At 40.9% G+C, this 25,849-nt stretch overlaps 1 protein-coding gene across 2 annotated transcripts in view; it reads left to right on the plus strand.

Annotated features, from left to right (window-relative positions):
- The first annotated feature begins 4,163 nt into the window (after positions 1 to 4,163).
- The window catches only part of mfhas1 (multifunctional ROCO family signaling regulator 1), a 30,665-nt gene continuing 8,979 nt past the window's right edge, over positions 4,164 to 25,849 (plus strand). For both annotated transcript variants that reach the window (XM_044333116.1, XM_044333115.1), the window contains exon 1: positions 4,164 to 7,569. In XM_044333116.1, the coding sequence (XP_044189051.1) occupies positions 4,620 to 7,569 (2,950 nt within the window). In that variant the 5' untranslated portion in view covers positions 4,164 to 4,619. The remainder of the gene's footprint in view (positions 7,570 to 25,849) is intronic.

Below are 25,849 nucleotides of genomic sequence, written 5' to 3' on the forward strand. Positions count from 1 at the left end.
ATCCAACTCAATAAAAAAATATCTACTTAACATTAATATAACAGTTAACTGACACATTCTACTTACATCCTGTCATCTACGCACACAGCAGGTAAGGTTTACTTGGTTTAAAGTCCTCTTAGTGACCAACTGGAGAAACTTTCTGCTGTGTGACAAACAGGATTTCCAGAGCCTGCCTGGGCTGGGGTTGCTATGGTGATTAACTGGCTCATTAACAGGTGCACTGACGGAGCCTTTAATACATGCAGGAATATTGTAATGTTTTCTTGGTACAATGATTGTAATTTCTTCTTCAATACATGTATGAAAAACCTTTTACCTGACACTAAGTAAAAGTCCTGATTGATCTGCACTGTGTAACTGAAACTGCTGATCTGAGAGCAGTTGACGGTGTTATCTGATGTGTCTTTGTTTCCTTCCAGCCACAGAAACTCCAGTTTGTGCTCCGAACAACAACAGCAGACATCAAACTGGTTCCACTGAGGAAATCTTGTGACCACATTCAGTTTGGAGGAACCTTCTGAAAATGGACTCAAGTACGCCACATGGAGGAGGGAGCCAGCTATATCTGGATGATTTTTCTGATCTTCTGAAAAAACTCTATGTAAATGCAGATTCATTCATCAAACGATTTGATGACAAGAAGCAAAGGATGAGACAGATTGTACATGTGCTTCACAACACCGATGCTGAAGTTAAACATATACAAAATGAATCAGAGATGGAAAGAAACTTCATGAGGTTTGTTATAATACTTGGAGCTGTATTGGCCTTACTTGCTGCTCCACTCACTGGAGGCTGGAGCATAGTATTAGCTGTAGTAGCAGCAGCAGCACTTTTTATTGTTATGGGTGTCTTGGCTCTAGTTGCTGGTTTTGATCCCACTGAAAAACAACGAAACACAGAGAGCGAAAGTGTAAAGAAAGTGGAAGAACTGATGGAAGAATTCAGGAGGAATGTTGCCTTACTGAAGAGAGATCTGGAAAAAATGAAGAAGCTTTGTGAAGATCTGCGGAGAGAGTCGGTCGGAGCTGAAACAGGAAACCTCATCCGACTGGAAATCAGTGTTCTGGAGGTGTTCCTCACTACTGACAACCTCAGAGTCTCTCCAAATGCAGCCTGTATTAAACACGCAGCTGATCAGTGTGAGAAAGCTTTTTTTGCGTTTGAGAAGATGACGACACAACTTCATTACTTCAGAGAAAGAACTGACCTTGAGAATATGTAAACAGACTTAAATGCTGTTTTTCTATACTGTGATATAAATATCTTGGTCTTTTCTGTCACGTGACATCGATATCCTGTCCGTCCTGGAGAGGGATCCCTCCTCTGTTGCTCTTCCTGAGATTTCTAACATCTTTTTCCCTGTTAAAGGAGTTTTTTTCTTATTGACTTACAATCAATCTCTTTGTAATATGATCAGAAGTTGTTATCTTGTGTGCAAAAGTAGAAAAATAATAGAAAAACAGAACATTTTCTCAGGACTTCAGGGGCTTTGTAGTGCTGTGTGTGTGTGTGTGTGTTTGTGTGTGTGTGTGTGTGTGTGTGTGTGTGTGTGTGTGTGTGCAGCTAATTGGAAGAAGTCTATTTAGAGGAATCCTTAATTAATTGTTAATGGTCAGCAGTTTTTTCTCTGGCTGTGTGATAATCTGTATAATACACCATGTTTAAATGAATCTAACTGCTCTTTGTGTAGCAAAACAGCAGCAGGTTTATTAGTTATGGTGCAGTTTTAATTCACCAAATGTTCATATACAGTAACATTTAGCTGAATTATCTAAATTTAGGAGGTTAAATATATTGGTATTTCATATTTTTACTGTGTTATTTTTTTTAGATTTTTGGATAGTAATTAGACAGTTAAAATCACTACAGTGTAAACACTGATTACCTCCATCTTGATCTATAACTAACTATAACCACCTATAAGCTGTTCTAGGATTGTAATAGTGGAATCATTACTGTGTTTCTGAGGAGAATAAAGTTAGTTAATACCTGATAAGATCTGTATGACTCAAATGTATTTATTTTTTTACTGAGAGGTAATAAACTATGAATGGATTCTATTTTCTAATACAAGATAACTAATTATCCTTTTTATTGGCTGCAAATAAGTTTTTTTTTTTTTTTTCCAGATTCTGTTTTGTTTTTCAGTTTTTCTCTCATTTTTATGTTTTATTATGAGATTCGAGTACAGGCAGCTGACTAACAGAGACCAGTGACTCTCCTGCAGAGTCAACATGGCTGCTCACATCCTCAGTTTATCCACAGCAGGGAAAGATACTGTAGAAGTAGAAACCAAACACACACCAACAGCTTGATGGTTCACTGACATTACAGAGATCACAGAACCTGAATGTAACATAACTGAACTCCTGATGATCACAATACAGCTGTAAAAAAAAACTCCAATATATCATTTTCCACTCTACATGATTTTATATGGGCCAGTAGGAAGTACTGATTTACTGGTTAAGTGTTTGTTAGTGTAACTGGTCACGTCTGTCAATAAAGTTGAGTTGAATCTATAATTGAATAATTCCTCCTCCTGTCCACCAGGTGGAGACAGAGTCCATGTTGGTCAGTGTGCAGCATCACAGAGAATCACATTTATAAACTCTCATCAGTCATTAGTGTTTATTAGTGTTTTACTTTATCAAATCATTTTCTTTTATTTATGAGAAATATTTTTAATATTTTTTTTTATTTCTAAACAAACTGGTTCAATCTTTATCAAGAAGCATAATATGAAACTTTACTGCTAATTGTATTGTTTGTTGTTGTTGATTTTGTTTGTTTAGTTTTTTTTAATTGAAGATGTTTTTATTTATTTTTCTATCATGTGGGTTTTCTTGTTCATGTTGTCCTGTGAGGAATAATTTGAACAGACTCATTCATCAGTAAAACAGATGAAAGAATAAATATTATTTAAAAAGAGCAACAACAATAAAAACAAAGTAAAACCGCTCAGAACAGTAAATAACAACAAGTTAAAAACAATAAGACCGTCTCTTTGGTAACTGAAAATGTGTAAATTAAGTGATTTTATTGCATAAAGTTGTTTGTGTGTATTTAATATCACAGTTGCCAACCTGGACGTGTGGACATTTTTACCCAGAATTCAAATAAAAAAAAGAAAATAGAGAATAAAAGAAATAGGATTCATTTTACATTTAATAAGGAAATTTATTTACAGAATATATTTGAAAACATTTAAACATTTTTGAAGCAAACAGGGAGAGTTTATCTAACGATTGTCTGATTTGTTTAATTACACATAAGTACTTAACCAGAGAAACTGATCATTTATGTGAAAATGCATATAACTGCTACGTCTGTGCAACATGAGTTGAACATATCTGAGTCTGATGTTCTGTTTTTAGTCATTTCTGTAAAACTTTATTATTTCTGTGGTCACATCAAGTGAGAACATTTGAACCTGGAGGTTGCATGAACTGTCTGGATCTGCGAGAAAGGTGCAAACAATATTCTTATCTTACACATTCTTATTTCTGCTGCTCATATTGTTCATAAAACTGCTCCATTACAAATATTAAAAGTGAACATTTCCTGCAAAATCATCAGGCAAACAGACCATCAACAGTTCTGATATGTCTAATTTAAAATATCAGTGAAAATATAATATCCAGAAGACAGACTCACTTAACATGACTGTTAGTAACTAAATGTTCCTTTACTGGTATTTGGCAGAATTACATTTAAAAAGACATGAGAACTACAATCAAATAAATAAGAACATAGATGTAATAATGAGGATCAATACAGTAATTAATGAAAGCTCGTAATTAAAACATTTCGAGGGGATAAAGTCATAAAAAAACATTGAACAGAGAACAAAGAACTATTAAAAGCAGAGTTTGGACAGTCTGCTTGGATGATTTCAAGCCAGAAATGAGAGTCACTTTCACTTCCTCCTCCTCCTCCTCCTCCTCCTCCTCCCCCTCTTCTTCTTCCTACAGACAGAATAAAGGGAATAAAACAATTAATTAATAAAAGCCTGCAATAAAAAAAAAACATTTTGGGGGGATAAGATCATAAAAACATTAAACAGAGAACAAATTCATATTAAAAACAGTCCACTTCGATGCTTTGAAGCTAGAAACGAGAGTCACTTTCACTCCCTCCTCCCCCTCCTCCTCCTCCTCCTCCTCTCCCCCTCCCTCCTCCCTGCCGGGTGGAGAGGAGGAGGAGGGCTCAGAGATCTGACGCAGTGTTCCTCACTTCCACTCCCCGCTGCCAGGAAGCCTCACAGCGGCTCGGAAAGCTCAGAGAAACACTCACATCTCGGGACGGAGAGAGACCCGGAGGACGGGTTCTGGAGGCGATGAGGACGGCAGTGACGCAGAGCGCGAAGCCGCGGCACCGGAGCGCGGATACGGGCTTAAACCCGGAGCTGTAACCGGGGAGGTTTGTTCTCATTGTGTGCTGAGTGGCGCAGGAGAAAAGGATGCCTCCGCGGCCGCACACAGCCCTCCTGCTACGATCCAAACGTGTGATTATTCCCCGACAGAAAGTGTCTTCTCTGCCCGCTCTGACGGAGGGTTTGCTGCCGTGGATTCCTGAAGGACACCGTCCACCATGCGGCCCGCTCAGCACCCATGAAAACTCTCAATGAAAACAAGGAGCAGCAGGAGGAGGAGGGGTCTGGCTGCAGAGCCATGGAGGACAAGGAGAACAATCTGAAAACGGCCAGGTTGTGGAGAGATGCCGCCCTCCGCTCCAGGAAGCTGCGGAGCAACCTGCGCCAGCTCACCCTCTGCTCCAAGAACAACCAGATCATCCTGCCGGAGGATATATCCGAGATAGAGGTGCTCAACCTGGGTAACAACTCCCTGCAGGAGCTGCCAGACGGGCTGGGATCCACCCTCAACAACCTGCGCATCTTGGTCCTCCGCAGGAACAAGTTCTCCTGTGTCCCCTGTGTGGTGTTCGAGCTGGGGCAGCTGGTGGAGCTCGACATGAGCCACAACCTGCTGAGGAGCCTCTCTGAGGGGGTGAGCCAGCTGAAGGGCCTGAAGAAGCTTTGCATCAGTCACAACAAGATCCAGTCCCTGCCCGCTCAAATAGGAGCGCTGCAGTTTCTGGAGGAACTTGACATCAGCTTCAACGAGCTGCGAGATGTCCCCAGATCCTTCAGCTGCCTCCACAGGTTGCGGACGCTGGACGCAGATCACAACAAGCTGAACCAGTTCCCCCCAGAGATCCTGGCGCTCAGGGACCTGGAGGAGCTCGACTGCTCTGGGAACAAGTTTGAGGCTTTACCAGCAGACATCATGAAGCTGCAGCCTATCAAAATCCTGTGGCTCAGCAGCCTTCACATGTCTTCACTACCTGATGCTTTCTGTCACCTGCACAACCTGGAGAGCCTGATGCTGGACGGGAATAACCTCACAGCGCTGCCGGCCTCGTTTGGCAGCCTGCAAAGACTGAAAATGATCAATCTGTCCTCAAACGAGTTTGAGAACTTCCCCCAGGTGATTTTAAGCATCACAGGATTAGAGGAACTGTACCTGAGCAGGAATAAACTGACTCATATCCCAGAGGAGATCGGGCAGCTGGGGAAGCTGGCGAACCTTTGGCTGGATAACAACAACATTACATATCTACCAGACTCCATCGTGGAGCTGGAGAAGCTGGAGGAGCTCGTCTTACAGGGTAACCAAATAGCCATACTGCCAGATAACTTTGGAAAGCTGTCCAGAGTGAACATCTGGAAGGTGAAGGATAACCCGCTCATCCAGCCTCCGTACGAGGTGTGCATGAAGGGGATTCCTTACATCGCAGCCTATCAGAAGGAACTCGCACATTCCCAGCTCGCCGTGAAGCCGCGGCTCAAACTGGTCCTGATGGGGATGAAGAACGCCGGGAAGACGCGGCTCAGGCAGAGTGTGGTGAGCAGACAGCAGGACGCAGCAGGAAACCAGGGAAGCAAAGGAATCGAAGTCACTAACTGGGTGGCAGACGCTGATCGATGTCTCACTTTTCTGGTGTACGATTTGTCAGGGAAGCAAAATTACGACCTCATCAAACCCTTCTTCCTGTCCCCCGGTGCTCTCTACGTTCTGGTTGTGAATCTCAAAACGTATTCGCCCAGGAACTTTTACGCCCACGTCGGGTATTTCCTCCACCTGCTCAGTGCCAAAGTTCCCCACGCTGTCGTGTGCTTAGTGGGAACGCACGCCGACCTGTGTGGGGAGGTGGAGCTGGAGGAGAAAACTCTGGACATCCACAGACAGATAGGCCTGCAGGAGAAGAGGGACATCCAGAGTCTGAGGAGCCTGGCTCTGCAGGTGGACCAGGCGCTGGAGCAGGGCTTCAGCGTCCGCACCTCCAGCCCTCACGTCCTCTTCTACGGCGTCTCTGACAGGAACCTGCGGCGGAGGAAAGCCCAGCTGCAGTACATGCTGAACCAGAGGCTGCAGATCTTGTCTCCTGTGCTGAGCGTCAGCTGCACGGAGACGCAGAGGAACATTCAGAGGCTGCGTGAGAAGCTCATGTCCGTCGCTGACCACAGGGACATCTTCCCCAACCTCCATCGCGTGCTGCCCAAGTCCTGGCAGATGCTGGAGGAGCTGCACTTTAAGCCCAAAGACTTATGGCTGTCATGGTGGGACTCGGCCCGGCTGGGCCTGCAGGCGGGGCTGACGGAGGACCGACTGCAGAGCGCCTTGTCCTACCTGCACGAGAGCGGGAAGCTGCTCTACTTTGAGGACAGCCTCACCCTGAAGGAGTATGTTTTCCACAATCTTCCACGCTTCATCGCAATCCTCAACGTCTTCTTCCAGAGGGACGAGTCGACGCTGCTGGACCGGCTCCTCTCTGAGGGGGAGAGGGGGGACAAGGGCCGGGTGAGTCTGGTGATAGAGGACGAGAAGGGGGAGAACCTCAGGGTCACCCATCTGCAGCATCATGTGGAGGGCTTCCTGCAGCACGGCCTCCTGCCCTCCAACGTCATCCGCCTGCTCCTCCGCCCGCTCATCCAGACCCAGCAGGACCTCCATCTCATCATGGAGCTCCTGGAGAAGATGGGCGTCTGCTACTGCATCAACAAACCCCGCAGCAAGCCTCTGAACGGGGCCACCGCCTGGTACAAGTTCCCCAGCTACGTCAGCAACGAGGAGCCCCGGGCGGAGGCCTCGGCCGGCGGCAGCTCCGTCCCTCTGTGTCCGCTCTTCTCTGTGGAGCAGCTGCACATCCAGTACAGATTCCCCTTCCTCTTCCCTCCCGGACTCTTCGCTCGCTTCAGTGTTCAGATAAACAGCCACGTGGTTCAGCGGTCGGACGGCAGGCATCAGATCTTCGCCTATCGGGGTAAAGTCCCCGTGGAGATCAGCCATCAGCCCTCCAAAGGGAAGCTGCAGGCGGAGACTCTGTCCATCACCAGCCACGCCTCGCTGCCCAACATCTGGACTGCGTGGCAGGCCATCACGCCGCTGGTGGAGGAGCTGAATGTGCTGCTGCAGGAGTGGCCTGGGCTGCATTACTCTGTACATATTCTGTGTTCCAAGTGCCTCAAGAGAGGGTCATCCAGCCCACACGCCTTTCCAGGTAAGAGCTCTTTACTTCCTCACATCTCTGGTGGTTTGATGCACTGTTAGAAACAAAAGTCTGGTTTGAGAACAGGTGTCAAAAACAGCAAATGCATGCTTTTAAAACTCTTTATACACTCAAGAAAACCACAGACTGGTGTCTAAAAATGAAATACTGGAACAAAAAACTCAAAAACAAGCGCAGAGCATCAAGTTCAAACCTGCAGACATTTAGTGGTGACAGTAAAATCAGTAACATATTTTATGCAGTCTGTTTCCATCAGCTCATCCACATCACTGTAACTCTCTTTCTGCTCAGATAAAATTGTTTGTGTGACAAATCCAAACCTCAGTGTGACCTCTGAACATGAGGTTACAGCTCGTTGTCACACAACACACTGAAAAACAAAATCCTTCTGTGTTTGAGGAGCAGAGAACGTTGGTTTTGTCTCCTGATTTTACCTCCTTTCATCCACAGCTGCGCCTCCTTTTATTCACCTCATCAAATGTTTCAGCTTCCTGTCGTCCATCATGTGACCTATAGAATATAAATATATAGTCATATTATATATAAGTACTTTCTACAATATAAAATGTTTACTTGCCTGTTTCCATTCTCTTTTTATGCAAACTTTTCCACATCAGCCGGAAACACTTTATTGAGATATTGACTTTTTTTTTTTAATTTTCAAATTTACACCAACAATACAAAAGTTTCTCCAGATTTGTTGCTTTTCTCAACTTTATATGACAGTAAACTGAATATTTCTGGGTTTTTGACTGTTGGTCGGTTAAATCAAGACATCTGATGACGTCATCTTGAACTCTGACGGGCATTTTGCTGTTGTTTTTTTAAAAATTATTTATTGAAACTTTAATCATACAATGTCACTGAGATCTGTTTTTCAAGAGAGAACTGAGAACAAGAAACATTCATAATCAGACCAGAGCTGCAACTAACAATTATTGATTAATCTGTCATTTATTTTCTCAATTAATTGATTAGTTTTTGGTCCATAAAATGTCTTTGTCCACAACTCAAAGATCTTCAGTTTACTGTCACAGAGACAAAAGAAAACCAGAAAATATTCACATTTAAGAAGCTGCAATCAGAGAATTTGGACTTTATTTCTTGAAAAATGACTCCAAACGATTAATTGATTATCGAAATAGTTGGCGATACATTTAATAGTTGGCTACTAATCGATTAATCTATTCATCATTGCAGCTCTAAATCAGACAAACACAATCAACAAAGAATGAATAAAAACATTAGAAAATAAAGTTTTAAAATCTAAAATGAGTATGAGAGTTCAATGAGTTTTAAAGACTAAATGATTAATACAGAGAATAATCGGCAGATTCAGATTCATAATGCTAATGTTTTGTATTCTTGGTATCTATGGTGATCTGTGGTCACATGACCAGAACCAGATTTGGCCTCAGACACTCTGACGAAGGACAGGAAGCTGAAACGTTTGTTGAATAAAGCGTCAAGGTTTAAAGTTCACCTCGCTGTGCTTTAATTCCTCACAACCAGTTTTATTTTTCCTTTTGACTCGAATGTTTTAGAGAAGAGAGACGAGCTCTCACTCTCCTCCAAACATCCAAACGTCCAGTTTGCTGAAATTAATTAAACTCCTGCAGCTCTTATTAAAGGACAGATTCACATTTTTTGTCTTAAACCAACAGTCAGGAGCCTAAATGAACATTAAAGCTGTTTTTCTTGCTGTAATCATTCCTCCTGTTCATACTGACCATTAGAAGATCCCTTCATAATGACCTTACAAAGGAAGTGATGGAGGACAAAAATGTATTTAAAGTTTATCTGAAGCTAATATGAAGCTTCAGCGTCCAAATGAGTCAAATCAAGTAGATATCTTTCAACGTTACAGTCTTTTTAGTGCCAAAGTTCCTCTTTTTGTTACTATACTTCCACCTGCAGCTCAACAGGGAAACACAAAGACTGTAAATGTGTCAGATATCCACTTGATATGACTAACTCAGACTGCTGAAGCTGAATAGAAGCTTCACACAGACTTTAAATGACTGTGTGGACACACTGTGGATTTTATCCTCCATCACTTCCATTGGAAGCACATTTGAAGGATCTTTTAATATCCAGTATGAACAGCAGGAATGATTACAGACACCTGACTGCTGGTTTAACACAGACTGGGAACACTGGGAACACTGGGAATTCGTCCTTTAAACAGATTCACTTACAGTCAGAAGAAGCCTTCATCAGGCATGCAGAGGATGATGCCGGGAATCAGCGGGGGGATGGAGGCTGAACAAAGGCTGCGGCTCCTGATGTTGCTGGACAGGGAGGGAGGGGCTGGGTGTGGGGGGGTTATGGGTGGGGTGGTGGGGGGGGGGGGGGGGTACAGAGATAATCCTGACGGGATGGAGGAGGATGTCACGGCAGCTTGACCTGCTTTTATTTCTTGGATTGTAGTTTCAGCCAATGAGAAAGCGTCAGACAGACTGATAGGATGTGAAGTGAAGAAGGGATGAGGATCAAGGTTTCAAGCCTGATCCGAGTCCTTAATATTGATTATCTGCTGATAGAGTCTTATATTTACAGCAGCAGAAGATGTGAAATATGTATCTGACACACTGAAATATCATTTTTCAGGAGCTTCTTGATATAAACACTGAGAGTCCTGATTGAAAACGATTAAACTGATCAGCTTAAATGATTGATCTGATCTGAATGACAATTGAAGTGGAGAGACTCCTGATCCTCTAGAGAAGAGATGTCTCACTCTGTCGGAGTTGTTGGAACTACAGAAACACTCTGATTATGCAGCAGAGTGAAGCTTCTTCCTTCACAGAGGATCTTTGGTCGAATACAAACACACAAACTGTTTCATTTTGTCATCAAAGTTACTCAGAACAGCTGATTTATTAGGGCTGAGACAACTCGTCAGTTAATTGACGAGTCGATCGACAGAAAGTTGATTGATTAATCGTTTGAGTCTTTTTTTCAAGCAGACATGTTTTCTGGTTCCAGCTGCTCCAGGTTCAGGATCTGCTGCTTTTCTCTGTTTATATGACTGAACAGACCAAACAACTAATTGATTAATTGAGAAAATAATCATTTTGATAATGAAAATGATCGTTAGTTACAGCCCAACACGTTGAGATTATTGTGTAATCTGGTAATGATTGTACTAATATTACACAGTTATTATAGTTGTAGTGTAGTTGATTCATTTCAATATATTGTTGTTGTCGTAGTTTCCTGGAGAGAAATAATTGTAATTTGGAGCTAATTATAAAGAAAATAATAATAATAATAAAACACAAATAAATATTCAGTCATTATTCATTTATTATTGGAAACTTTATTAGTTTTTGCATCACTGTTGTCAAATTTCTACTGACTAAATGACTCTGTTGGTTACATCAGCAGTTAATTATAATAAATATTTCCATATAATTAATGCCAGATTCTCTTTTTAGGAACTGATGGACCAGTTAAAATAAAACAACCTTGACTTTAAAACAGAACAGCTACATGAATAAAAAACAAACATCTCTGAGGGGTTTTTTTGAACTATGACCTGAATATTTGTAAAATCCTGACTCACTGCTGCCTTCAGTCAGTTTCAGGCTTTAAGAAACTGGATTAAAATAAACCTTTTTATGCAGCTTTTTGCATTCTGTAGCTTCTATTATTTTAATTCTTCTTCTTCTTTTGTTTTGTTTTATTTGAGTCCCAAACCCCCAAAAATATTGATTTTACTATCATGTCATCCATTTTTGTCATTTTTGCTCGAACAATGAAAGTGATGAATTTTCTTCAGATTGAAGCGACTGATGCTTTGATAGAAGCTGAAGAATGTGAAGCAGGCTGTTGTGGTGGAATCCGACCTTGGATGTGATAAAATAGTTTCCGTGTGATGTGTGAGAGATTACGGCTGTGATGTTTAATGAACCGTTTTATATCCGGCGGCAGATTAGAGCTTCGATCACAGACAGACGGACTTTTCTTTCTGTCGGGGCGATCAACCAAACCAGGAAACGCTTTGGAGCTGCAGAAAAGAAAACAGCTCCGATTTTATCACAGAGTGTGTTTGCAGCCGCGGAGGAATTTCCTCTCTCTGTGTCACATGATGCGATGCTTTTTTTCTATATTGTTGTCTGAAATTCATAAAAAGACTCCTGAAGTGTTTGTTGTGGAGGACGCAGTGATCGTTGCTGTGAAACAGGAAGTGACCACAAACTGATATTATCTTTATTTATTATCTTTACATCTGATGATTTTATCAGAAATAAAGTTATATAGATATATTTATACACTGCTGTGAAGTACTTTAAACTTCCTCTCAGCACATTTCCATGTGTTTCCATGTGAAACATATCAGGATCTTTAAATATGTGACAGATAGAAACTACAGATTATTTTCATCATTAAGTTTCAGGTTTTATTTAATCGTCATATAAAGATAAACATACAGCAGGATGAGATCGGCAGGAGGCTTTAAAGTCTGTCTGTATTGTTTTATTACTCAATAAACATATAAAGAGAGTAAATACTACAATCAGAAATACACCACCACACCACCCAGTTCACCCAGTTCACCCAGTATCACCCAGTATCAGCCAGTTCATAAACACTCTTGTCCAGGATCTGTAGTTAACCTTCCGGGTTATTGAACAACCCTCAGATAGAAACAAAGGTCAAGAGTTCAACTAGTGAAGGATTAGTGTTACTTTACAACCGTATATGAACACAGCCAGTAACGTTACTGTCACATGAAACTAACAACAAACAACATTTTCCTCTAAAAACTTCTCACATCAACACTTTAAAGACAGAAATCTGTTAAACTATCAACTGTAAATGCAGTAAAAGAGACCTGAGTTAGTTAAAAACATGATAAACAATATAAATATGTTCATATCAGCTTCTATTTACATTCTGGGCTCTGGTTCCCAACGTTACTGGTGTTTGTGTGTTTATCAGTCATGTCACATAATAATACATGAATAATGGAGGACGGGGTTCAGTCGAGCAGTTTGTGTGTCACATTGTTGCGTTTAGTTGAGGAGCTTCAGTCCTGCTGTGATGTTTTTCTGATCGTCTGCTGCGTCCATGGCAACAGGTGAGCATCCTCAGCTGCTCCGTCAGGTAGAGGGAGGATCAGTGACGCTTACGCCACTGATGTGTGTGTGACTGTAGAAAACTGTGATTGTCAGCAGTAGTGGTACATTTGTGTATCAGTCCAGCTTCCCCCTCTGGTCACCTGAGCAGATGGTACGGTCCAGTCAGGTGAGGCTGAGCAGGTAAAAGGCTGATCACTGGTCCGTAGTGATGAGTAGAGAAGAGGAGGAGGTGGCAGCTGCTTTGGTTTAAGTTATCTTTCATTAATATTTCTGTTCATAAACATGATCCCTTTAAAGGTTTCACTGCTAAATACCATCTTCTACCCTTCATATGGGCAGCATCACTTCAGATTACTTTCACTTAGATGAGTTGATCTAACAGTACCTTCACTTTAAACTGAGTCTGAGTCTAAAATGTTGTGATTTACATAAACAGGGATGTGATTTTTGTCCCCAGTAGGGAGACGAGTCCCACAGAGTGACTGTAAACAGCATTTACCTGCAAAAAAGATGCTGTACGAATAAAGTTTGATTGACTGTATGTTTCACATAAATGTAGTGAAGTAGAAGGAATAATATTTCCTTCAGGAATGTGGTGATGAGTAGAAATATAAAGTAGCATAAAATAGAAATACTCAAGTAAAGTACAAGTACCTCTAAATTGTAGTTAAGTGCAGTACTTTAGTAAATGTACTTAGCACACACACACACACATACCTTTGCAGACGGACCTCTCAGCTGATTCGCAGCTGTGTTTTTGTCCTTTTATGGATATTTCTGTCTGCAGAGTGTTGATGCAGTTTGGGCTCCACAGAGCAGAGCAGACTAAACACTCCTCAGTCTGCAGAACAAAGTCTTCACACTGAGGAGGTCACAATTTACAGAAACAACCTTCAAACTGTCAAACAGACCCAGTATGAACCTCGTACACACACTCGCGCTCGCGTGTCGGGCTGCAACTGAGGATTATTTTCATTATTGATTTATGTTTTGGTCCGTGAACTGTTAAAAAAACCAGTGAAAAAAATGCTGTTCCCAGTTTCCTCCAGCTGCACTGACGCCTTCAGTTTACTTGTTTTGTCCGACTAACAATCCAGAATCTGAAGATACTGAACCGACTGTTTAACATGTCGAAGAAAAACAGCGAATATCTGCTCAGAATATGACTAAACACTTTCACTTAAGTCTCATTTTGAATGCAGTTCCTCTGGCTGTAATAACTACAGTATTACCATTGATGGATCGATTGAAATATAAAAGATATGCAACATATATAAATAAATAAATAATATATGCACAGCTTCCAGGATGCATCATATCTTTGTACAGTAATTGTCAAAAGGATAAAACACAATAAAGCTCAAGAGCTTATTTCCATTGTTGTCCTTTCAATAAAAGTCTTTATAATGCAGCGTTTAAGATATTATTATTATTATTATTATTATTATTATTATTATTATTATTATTATTATTATTATTATTATTATTATTATTATTACACATGTTAAAGTTGCAACAATTAGACATTTGAGGAGGTCATCTTGGGCTTTTGGGAAACATTTTTCACCATTTTCTGACATTTTATGGATCAAATGATATAGTTTCTATGTTTTATTCTTGATGACCGATAGTTTCCTGGAGCCCAGGATGATGTGTTCAGCACTATTGATTCATAAAGAAGTCTGCATATGAAACTAATGCATTGTGGGTACTTGTGTAGTTTTATTATACTGAATGTTCAGACACTTTCACTCTTGCTGCTGATCTGACTCCCTGCTGCTCACTCAGCTTCTCTTAATCCACTTAAAGGATCCGCTGGGATTTAAAAAAACAACAAGTTACAGATTCACCAGACGGACAGCGAACGCAGCGCGGGCTGTTTGAGTGTCTCTTCTGTCTCTCAGGTGTTTCTGCTTCACCTGCCAACAGGTGGATCACATGTCGCTTATTATGAAGCTCAGCCGGGTTTCAGTTTAGCGTTACTTCAATAAACTTTATTGTTTTATTACAGAGGAGCATAAATCAGATACTAAATAGTTTGTTTGAAGTGCAGTGAAGCTGCCAACGGCCTCGTAGGAACATATTTTATTTAAATATTAAGATATTAATCTTTACAGTGTCCATTTTCCCTACTGGCCCACTTCATCTACTGGCCAGTACATCAGAGTTTTACTGGTCTGGAGGCCAAAAAATGACAATAACTCTTGTTTTAAACATAATTTTGGTGATTAATTCATTGTTTACTGTAATACAGACAACAGTGAAGTTCTCTTTTGATTTGTTTGTTTTCCTTTGGTCACTGATGTGTAATGTTGATATATCACAGCATCAGTAAATGAATAGTGTATAAATGCAGGTTTCTCCATATGTTCAGAGAATAGAATACATAAAGAGAACAGAGTGGATGACTGATAATAAACTCCTGTGTTGTTCAGACAGAACAGAGAGAAAGAACATGATGGTGTTTTGTTTGTGTTTACGTCTGTGAGACACGATGAACGCAGCGAGCGTCTGTCTCCTCACGAAACATCTGTCGAGTGTTTGATGGTTGTTTCTTTGTGTTTTAGAAGGTAACCGCCGCGCTTTGTTTTCGCCACCGCTGCTCCCTCACCTCACCTCGATCCACTGCCGCTGCTCAGAAATCTTTACTTCACTTGTAACGTTATCAAACCATAACGTCCTAAACTGCGCCCTGATTCTCTGATTGGCCGATCTGGTTTCATTTCATTGATCACATGAAGGTTTTAATCATTTAATTCCACTTCAGCTGTTTTTTGAAACAGTTTATTTTAAAGATGATTTATTAAATGATGTCACTGATACGGCTGAAATAATACACAATAAAAAAATTTAAAAAACTAAAGCTGCAATTAACAATTATTTTAATTATTGATTAATCTGCCAATTATTTTCTCGATTAATTGATTAGTAAAAAGTAAAAAAAAATGTAGGAATGTACAACATGTACTCTGGCAGATGTCGGGTGAATCCATATCTCTGATTGGATATTCCTTCATGTGATCAATCATGTGATCAGGTGATAAATGTATCTTATTGATCACACTCAACATATTCAGTTGGTTCTTTCTGAAGTTTGATAAATATGAACTTGGATCTGTTTTGTTCGTCCTTCGTCTTATATTTTCATTTTTAAACTCTGAATATCTGAGTTAAACCCTTTATTAATAATAATAATAATAATAATAATAATAATATATAGATATATAAAGTGGTGCAGTGTTGTATCCTGATGCTGCACAGACGTGAAGTCTGTCTCAGCTTGGTGTCTGAACTGTATTACAACACGCAGCTCAATGGAAGTGAAAGCACGTCGATGGCAGCAGCATAAAGGAGCTTCTGTCTCGCAGCTGAAACCATCTGTGACTCTGCTGTCTGAGACAATGAGACTGTTCACAGATCAGCTGAGGAGATCAGCTGCTCACAAACTGCCACAGGAGCTAAATTCAGCTTCCTGCTGCTTTCAGGATCCACTTTATGATCTTTTTAATCACTTTTAAAGACGTAAATCGGTCACCGCAGCACAATGACTCACTGCTGTTGGAACAGTAGTGACACATTTCTGACTCTCTGTCGCTTTTGGACACAAACTGAGGTTTGTCATTTCCCAGCATTCAGTGTTTTTATGGGAGCAGAGGTGCTTCATCAGAGTCTGAAGCGGAGAGATTTCCTTCAGAGACTTTTGGTAAATAAATCAGTTTATATTTGTATGGATTTACTCTCCTGCATCTCTAAACAGGAACACTTTGAAATGTATATCACATGAATAAATATCCCCTGAAGTCTTATCTGCATTTACACTCAGAGTTATGTTTCTTCCTGTATCTGGATGTTGTAACATATAGTACATGATAATCCTGCCCTGCAGGGTTCATCAGCACCGAGCGACCTGTTGAGACACGTCTCAGTCTGTCTGGTTTCACTCGAACTCAGTTGTTTGTGATCAGATACGGATTTCAGCTCGATGCGGCGGCCTGAGAGGAGACGTCACGGGTGTGAAGAGGCAGCGAGCGGTTAGCTCTCAGTGTGTTGTGGTTTCTGTTTTAGCTTCTTGTTACCGTATTTATCCGAGTGAAAAGTGCTGGTGAGTAATCTCGTAGAGAGGATGACAATCCTGTTACATCACCCTGCTGTAAGCCTGCTGCATTATCTCAGACATGTGACTCAGTCGGTGGTGGCGGCGGGTTTAGGACGGACACGCGGGATCTACCGGGCAGGTCTGTGATGTCAGTGGATGAACGCTGGCTGTCATGTGACTCCAGCTGTGTGGTCAGAAGAGGCTGACTGAGCAGGATAACGTCCAGCAGGACTGTGCTGACGTACCTGTGGACTCCTCCAGCCTGCACCATTCACTGATGTGATTCTGCTGTGTTTGCATTAGTGAGCAGAGATCTGTTGCATCAAACCAAGATTCTCCCCAAACTGCATCAGCCAGTGATGGAAGAAGTGTTTTCAGATGCTTTTACTGCAGTAAAAGTACCAACACAGCAATGTACAAATACTCCATTACAAGTAAAAGTCCTGCTACAGTAACATAAGTATTATGAGCTTAATGAAGTTCAAGTATTGCAGTAAAAGCAGCGGTTTGTTCCGTCTGACTGATGCAGCAGATGGAAAAAAAATCCAAAAAGATCCACTTTAAATACAAGGACGTCGCTCCGGACGGGATTTAAATGACAGGAGGAGCAGCGAGTTCACTGAAAACTACAGTCTTATAAATCAGTTTCATTCTTCATAGTTTTTTTTTTTTCGAGTTTCGAGTCCTGACAGCAAATAGCAGCAGAGAAACCACGACTGGGTGTTCTGCTGCTGGATGCATGTCTGCTCACCACAAGCAGCCAACAATTTGTCAGCCGACAGCTCAGTAAATCAAGAATCCCTGACGCTGTTATTATCGTCCCTCCAGCAGCTTCTTTTACTTCTGTGTAGGATTTTAAATAAAGACACCTCCGTTTATTATCCGTCTTTGTTTGTTCTGTCCAGACGGATCATCAGCGTCAGTCAGACAGTGACGGTCTGTTCGGTTATCAGGTTTTAGTTCCTCTGGGAGTTTCCGGGGTTATCTGACTAGTTTCAGGGAAATTTGAGAGCATTTCTGGAAAAAACATTTTTCAGTTTAATAACAGTCAGCCCTGTGAGCGCTGCGGGCGTCCAGACAAGTGCAGGACGGCCTGCAGGCTCATTATTCATTTAAACAGAACCACTGCGTCGACACTGTGGGGCCGTTACACTAAGAAACACGCAAAAGAGTTTAAATAAAGTCCAGTAAAGTGCTGCGTCACAGTGCGTTTGATGGTAATACGACATTACTGACAGAGAACAAGTAAAAGTACAAGAGCTGCAATGATTAGTCATTTCATCAGGAACTGTTTTAATAATCAATCACTTGTTTTATTCATATTTTGAGCAAATATTTTCTGCTTCCAGCTTCATAAATGTGAAGATTTGCTGTTTTTCTTTGACATATCAAACAGCAACAAAGTGATTCATCAATTATCAAAATAGTTGGCGACTAACTGATCAATGGTTGCAGCTCTAGATGGATAAAAACTGACGTTGTGAGTTTCTGTTGGATCAAACTGCAGCTGAAGGTCCTGATTCGCTGCTCTGAACAGTATCTGCTTCCTCACACTGAAATGTCGCCGACGTGTCACTGCAGGACTCGTCTTGCGCTCCTGACATGAGCCGACACGACCGAGGATGTGTCGTCGCTGTCAGCAGGATGAAGGTGCAGCTGCCCGTGAGGGAGATCGACCGTCGGCGACGCCTCACTGCCGTCTGTAGGAGTCACAGCGAGAGTTCAGATATGAAACAGTCGTTGTGTTTTGAGAAGAGGAAGTTTAGTTTACTGAACAATGAAGCAGCAGCCTGATGAATCACCAGAAACCAGGCTGATGATTGAAATCCATTCATTCCAGAGTTACGTAACATCACTGCGAGTCCCTCTGGACCACAGTTTAGAGTTTAATTTACTCATAAATGAAAAGAAAAGAATCTGCAGAATAGTCTCTTACTTCTATATTACCACACACACACACACACACACACACACACACACACACACACACACACACACACCATTCTGCTGCCAGAAATACTCACTAGAACACCAAATGTGGATTCATCCGCTGCTGAAAATAGTCCCCAACTAATGCTCTGTTTCCTCCTGTTTGTTGATACAGTGAGCAGCTTAAACATGAAACTGTTTTCCTGAAGAGTTTTTTAAGGCAGAAAGTGTTGAGAGACGGACTAACACGTTAGTTTTGGTGTTTTTTACTAGTTGTACTTCAGAGATGTCAGATCAGAAACAGCTCGTATGAATTATTGTTGTAATATTTGTGTTGTGTTTGAAGACGTTATGACTGTTTCAACTGTCAGCTAGAAACGACACTGATAACCAGATGTGAAGCAGCTGATTGATCACATTGTTCATTTGTTTTGCAGTAATAAAAAAATAATTTGATTTACATACAAAAAACCTGAGTGGAAATACAGAGAAAAAGAATCTGAATATTATATATAATATAATATAAGTGTTTGTTGTTGTCTGAGGTGAAACAGCAGCTGTGTTAAACATCACTGAAGAGTTGATGAGGAGGCTGTAACCTTCCTCACATCAACACATGAAACTAACAGAAACATCATATTTCCATCATGTTTTCCATCTTTGGAGCTTTGACTGTTTGAATGACGTCATCTGGTTGTTTCTTCTTCTGCGACGGTTTAACGGCAGCGACTGTTTATCTGCTGATGTTCACACAGCAGGTTTGGATGGAAACAAACATTCACTACATTTTCTTTTGATCATTTTCTGTGAATGTGGTTAAAGTTTGTGCAACAGTTAAGATGGAACTGAAGAAGTAAGCAGCTTTAAGACATGAAGAACATTTTAAAACTATAAAGAAAGTTTCAACACAAACAACAACGAAGAGAGAACAGCTTCAAATGATCAAAGTGGCCGTTTCTTCCCTCTCTGCTCTCTGGTGTCGACCCGATCAGACGGTATTAGTGTCTGACACATCGCTGCTCAGCTGCACGACGCAGTTTATCTCATTACACAGCAGATGTTAGCAGCTGGAACACACACACACACACACACGCTGGGGGAATCCCGAGGCTTTAAACAGCAGCAGATGTGAGGAGGAGAGTTTCTGGATTTTCTGAATAATTGACCTGAAAGTTTCATCTTTTTTTAAGATCAGAAGAAAGTTGAATGACTCACTTGGAGAAAATGATGTTGGATGGTGGCGCGAAGTCACAAAGGAAAGATGGCCGACTGAAAGTAAAGTTAACATGATGAGCTGCAGTGATTACTCGATTAATCAATAAGTTGATCAACAGGTAATTAACCTGCAACTGTTAATGGACTACGACAGTTTCAGCTCCTCAGATGTGATGATTTGATGCTTTTCTTTGTCAAAATAAGATATAAACTGGTAACAGAGACAGTGAGTCAGTTGCTTCCACAGAGTGGATCCAGTGTTTTTCTTCATTCTTCATTTCCTGATAAAACCCTGAATGTAAAGAAGCAGAATATGAGTTCAGACTGTCATCAGCAGATGTTTCTACCTCCAGGTTTCAGCGTTAGTCTCCAAAACTCACACAGCTCGAACCTTAAAGGACCAGTTCACCATGTTTCCAGTGTGTCTTAAACCAACAGTCAGTGTGATTCTTGCTGTAATCATCTCTCCTGTTCATACTGACCAGTAGAAGATCCTTCATAATGACCTTACAATGGAATCCACAGTCCTCCTTCTGTGTAAAAAAGTATTTAAAGTTTATCTGAAGCTAATATGAAGCTTCAGCGTCCAAATGAGTCAAATCCAGTAGATATCTTTCAACGTTACAGTTTTTTAGTGCCAAAGTTCCTCTTTTTGTTACTATACTTCCACCTGCAGCTCAACAGGGAAACACAAAGACTGTTAATGACTACGTTTACATTTTGTTCTTATTCCTACTAAGCTTTTTACACGACTAATGAAAATGAATATTCCACTAATATTCCTGTTGACATGCAGCTGTACATACTCTGATTAACCTGTTGATATCCGCGGTGTGTTTCTCTTGGTCATGCATCTCTACGCCAGCGGTTAGTTAGTTAGTTTGTTTACAGCTGACAGAGCTGACTGTAAACAGGAGACCATGTGACACAAACTGCTGTAGAAACCCCAACTGAGACTGTATACATGTCCAAACAACGCTGCTAAAACCTCAATAATATCAACATGTCTTCCATGTTTTAATTGGACATTCTGAATATCCAAATGTAATATGCTGTTTACGTGACCCCTGTCATATTTGGAATATGTCACATTTGGAAGATTAGTGTGTCAGATATCCACTTGATATGACTAACTCAGCCTGCTGAAGCCTCATATAAGCTTCTCATCTACTTTAAATGACTGTGTGGACACACTGTGGCTTTTGGCTGTTGTTTTAAGACACTCTGGAAAATGTATGAACCCGTCCTTTAATCTTTGTAATTATTATGAAATTCTTCGTCTTGTCTAGCAGCTTCTGGTGTCTCCAGTGTGGAGTTTGTTCCCTCCAGGTTTCCTCTCTGTGGCCGTTCAGGCCGGCACAGTGACCAAACGAGTTATTTTTGGTTGTGTTTCCTCGGCGGTGGAAGTAGGCCACACATTCCTGAGGACGCGTTGCTCTGACAGTGCAGCTGCTGATCACAGGGGATCAGACTGATGATATGAAAGACGTCCTGCTACTGTGAGTTTAGATCCATCGCTGTGTAAAGAGGAAAAACAGAGACTCAAAGTCAAACCACAACTTCTGCTCCAGAAGTAAGAAAAGCTCGTGAACGTGTCGCTCTACTCATCACTATACATCCAGAACCTTTCTGATCCAAGGCTGTCGTGTGTCTCGCTTCTGAAAAACCATCTAATATTATTGTTTATTCAATGTTTCTGATCTTTAGCGGCCTAAAGAACATCCCATAAGTCCTCGAGGTCTGCAGGCTCCGGTCCATGAGTGGAGCCTGGAGGGAGGCGACAGGTTCAGACACGTCTGTAATAACAGCAGCACAGATTACAGCTGCAGACACAGCCCAGGAAACATTTCACTTAAAATCACAAAGGTGTAAATGTGTGATGAGCTGTGATCTCCTCTCACCTGTTGACTGTCTGGGTTGATCTTGAGAGGAGAAGATCAACGTCCTGATATTTCTGTAGTGAAGATCAGGAGGAAGAGTTCAGATGGCCGACGTTAATCTGAACTGAATTATTCCTCCTGATAGAAACTCTTCAGTCCAGCTGTCTTAGAGCTGTTGGACTTAATGAAAGACGTCCTGCTACTGCAGCTGTTTCCTACACATATTAATAAAAACACACTTTTACCTCCAAACACTCAGCTACACTTAAAGAGACCAGAGCTGAAACTGAAGGACCAGTATAAGATAAACAAGGAGTTTTTAACTGGAAATCATGCAAAGATATTCCAGTATAGCCCCAGTTACTCAGTGGTGGAAAGTAACTGAGTACATTTACTCAAGAACTTTACTGGAGTATTTCCATGTAATGCTACTTTATACTTTCTACTCCACTACATTTATTTGACAGCTTTAGTTACTTTTCAGATGAAGATTGTACATAAAATAAGACATGATGAGCTTATAAATGACACTGCTTTGTTAAAGATGAAAGCAGTGGTTCCCAAACTGTTTGTTTGGTTTGTGGACCTTTATGAAACATCAGTGTGTATTTGTTTCAGATGTCTCTGAGTTGTTTGCAGTTTCTCCTCATAAGGTGTCAAATAAATAACCGTTTGAGGAGGTAAAACTCTTTAATATCTCACAAAAAATACAAAGATTAAAGAAAAGTTCTGAACAATGAATCCAAATTTATGTAGCAGAACTTTGTTTTTTCTTCTTTTCTATCCGATCAATCATCTCAACACCTCTGAGATTTATCTGGTGACCTTCACAAAGATCAAACTGGCTCCACCTGCAGCAGCTACAACAGTATCAGGCTGCTTATGCATTGACTCATCAGTATTAATGAGTCGCAGCCTGATTTCCTGCAAAACCACGTGCTTCTACACTTAAGTAGGATTTTTCATGCAGGACTTTTACTTGTAACGGAGTATTTTTACATAGTTTTATTGGTACTTTTACTGCAGTAAAAGATCTGAGTACTTTTTCCACCACCGTCGTTACTTTTTATTTGGTTTTAGTCGTTTTTTTTGTCGTGAAAAAAAGTTGTAAATGAATGAAATGAACTGTGGTGACGGCAGACGGGGATCAGACTTGCTGCTGTGTGTAGTGACTGACTGACTGGACTCTACACACACACACACACACACACACACACACACACACACAGATCCTATCAGCTGATCAGCAGGGTTTCTGAGCTCTCTCACACACACACACACACACAATGAAATAAGCCTGAAATGGAGTCTGCTGACTGGCTGACTGACTGAGTGTGTTGGTCTTTTCTCGTCTCCAGAGTGTGACCTCCGTGTCGTGTTTGATCCTGGATATTTGAACACTCAGCAGTGTTAATCCTCTCTGTCTGTCTTACAGCAGCTGTTCGTGCCCTCAGTCACACTTTCACTGTCATCCTTCCAGCCAGTTTAAACCCCTGCGAACGTCCCGAGCGGTCCGGTTCCTCTGAAGCGTCCGTGTCGGCCTGGAATCTGAGCCGAGGGACTATTTGTAGAGCAGCTGGAGGTGGCGGAGCTCTGGTTTCTGAGGTCGCTCTGGATGTTCTTTCACATCTGTTGGTGTGAAGACACTTGACGAGGGCTGCAACTAGTTAATATTTACATTAGTGATTAATCTGCCGGTTCATTCTTTCAGAAATTCTGTCAAATAATAGTAAAAAATGGCGTCATGTTACCCAGAGTCAAAGGTGACGTTTTTAAATGTCGATCAAATATCAGAAAGAAAAACAAATTCTCACATTTGAGGAGCTGAAAGCAGTGAAGTTGTTCTTGAAAAATGACTAAAATGATTGATCAATTATCAAAAAAGTTGCAGATAGAGAAGGAGGGGACGCTGGATACTTTGTCTTTACAGGCAGATAAATAGATTAGTCAGTTAGTCACTCAACAGAAAATAAAACAGCAACTATTCTGATAATCAATTCATCTTTTTCTTCAGATTTGCTGCTTTTCTTAGTTTTCAGTTACAGTGAAATCAATAGTTCTGTATTTTGGACTGTTGGTTGAACACAGCGGTAATATGAGTATTATATAGACTGAACGATTAATCGATTGATCAAGAAAATAATTGTCGTCAGCCATAAGATCGACAGTTATTTGACAACACTGAGGTCAGTCCTGATATACAATTAAAAATGACGTCTTTGTAGGTCTTGATATGTCCAACCAACAGTTCAAAAAGTATTTCTGACTTTTTCTTTCTGACAACTTAAAATGTTTTGTTTGTCCACAAAAGTATTCAGTTTACTGTCAAAAAGACAAAAAGAAACGAGAAAATATTCACATTTAAAAGCTGCAATCAGAGAATTTGGACGTTTTTTCTTTAAAAAATGACTCATAACGATTAATCGACTATCAGAGTAATTGAAGATCAATTAATGGACTAATCATTGCAGCTTTCAGTGCACCACGGACACCCACACAGACCCGTCACAACACACCAAATACACAACAATGGAGGAGCTGTGTGCAAAAGCAGTTTGTCTGTGATGACGTGAATACGCCTTAAAGACTAAACTCAGGGAGCAGAAGTCTCAGATTACATGAAAGACTGAAACATGACTGACTGCAGCTTCACTCTGTGCACTGATGCGTGTCTTTGGAAACCTGCGTAAACACACCTGAACACACACCTGTAACTCCTCTGCAGCCCCGTGCAGCAGCAGCAGCAGCAGCAGCAGCAGCAGGTTTCCCTCTCTGCCCGCTGTGGTCTGAGGTGGATTAGACTTTGTTTTTTTCCCCTCAAATCGCTTCGCTGTGACATAATCTGATCCCTGCTCACATGTGATCTTTTGTTCTGGGCCCAATCCTCAGTCTGACCTGGTTAGCGTCTCGCTGTGTGTCCGTGCATGTGAAGAGTTTACTCTTCCTCATCAATATGAAGGGATCTGACCGCTGTTTCTGCTGTGTCACTGTAACACGGACGCAAGACGTCTCCTCTCCGTCACCGCGCTGCGTTTCTCTCCGTTTATCCTTCATGCTGCAGATTCTGAACAGCAGCACTTTTTTTTATTTGAAGGATTTTAAATATTTAAACACCGACTGTGACTGCAGGCAGAGAGACGCAGGGCGGAGGAAGACATGATGGGAGTCAAGTAGATTTTTATATTTGCTGTAATAAAAAGTCTGTTTTGTGCATCTCGTTCATCGTTGTTTGAGTAAAGAAAAGTTCTCATATTTGTCATTAATAATCAGTCAATAAACGGTTAATAAATGGTTTTATGAGTGTTTATGAGTGTATTAGTCAACAACTAAAACTCTAACTATAACAATATAATAAAACACGAGTATAATAATATAAAATATGTCTTCATAGGAGAAGTTATAAAATACTGAACATTAATAAACACTTTATAAATGGTTTACAACACACTATAATATAATTATAAGCAGATACATTTTAAACTGTTATAATACTGATTATTAGTGATAATTAGTGGGACCAGTGTTACCAGTAGCCTGTTTAGTGGTTGGTGAATTAAAGAAAACTAACGTTGAGTTCAGGTGTTTCCAGCTGACGTCATTTCATGTGTCGTTCCTCCTGAAACCACAAAGACTCCTTAATGTTTCATATTTAATTCGTTTAAATATGAGTTGATAACTTCATTTATCAAAGTGCACAATAGATTTACTGTTAAAAATGGGATTTAAAATCACACTTAACGTCTGCAAAAAAGTAGATGCTGGTTTTATTTTGAGCTGCGACGGTTGTTTGATTCACCAGCAGAAAATATTTCATAATCAAATATTAGTTTTAGTCTTTTTTTTTTTAAAGCAAAAATGCTAAATTTTTGCTGGTTTCAGCTTCTGAAATGTGATGATTCACTGTTTATCTTTAGAGATCAGAAGAACAACATTATTGTGAGACTGACGTTAAGAGCTGCTTCGGTTACCGCGGTTACTGTGGTTTACCGCATTACCACGGTAACACAACCATGTCACACCCACCACAGATGAGACAGAGAAACGGCTCAGTTATTCTCTCAGGA

Source organism: Thunnus albacares, chromosome 18, assembly GCF_914725855.1.
Source record: "Thunnus albacares chromosome 18, fThuAlb1.1, whole genome shotgun sequence".
Taxonomy (NCBI): domain Eukaryota; kingdom Metazoa; phylum Chordata; class Actinopteri; order Scombriformes; family Scombridae; genus Thunnus; species Thunnus albacares.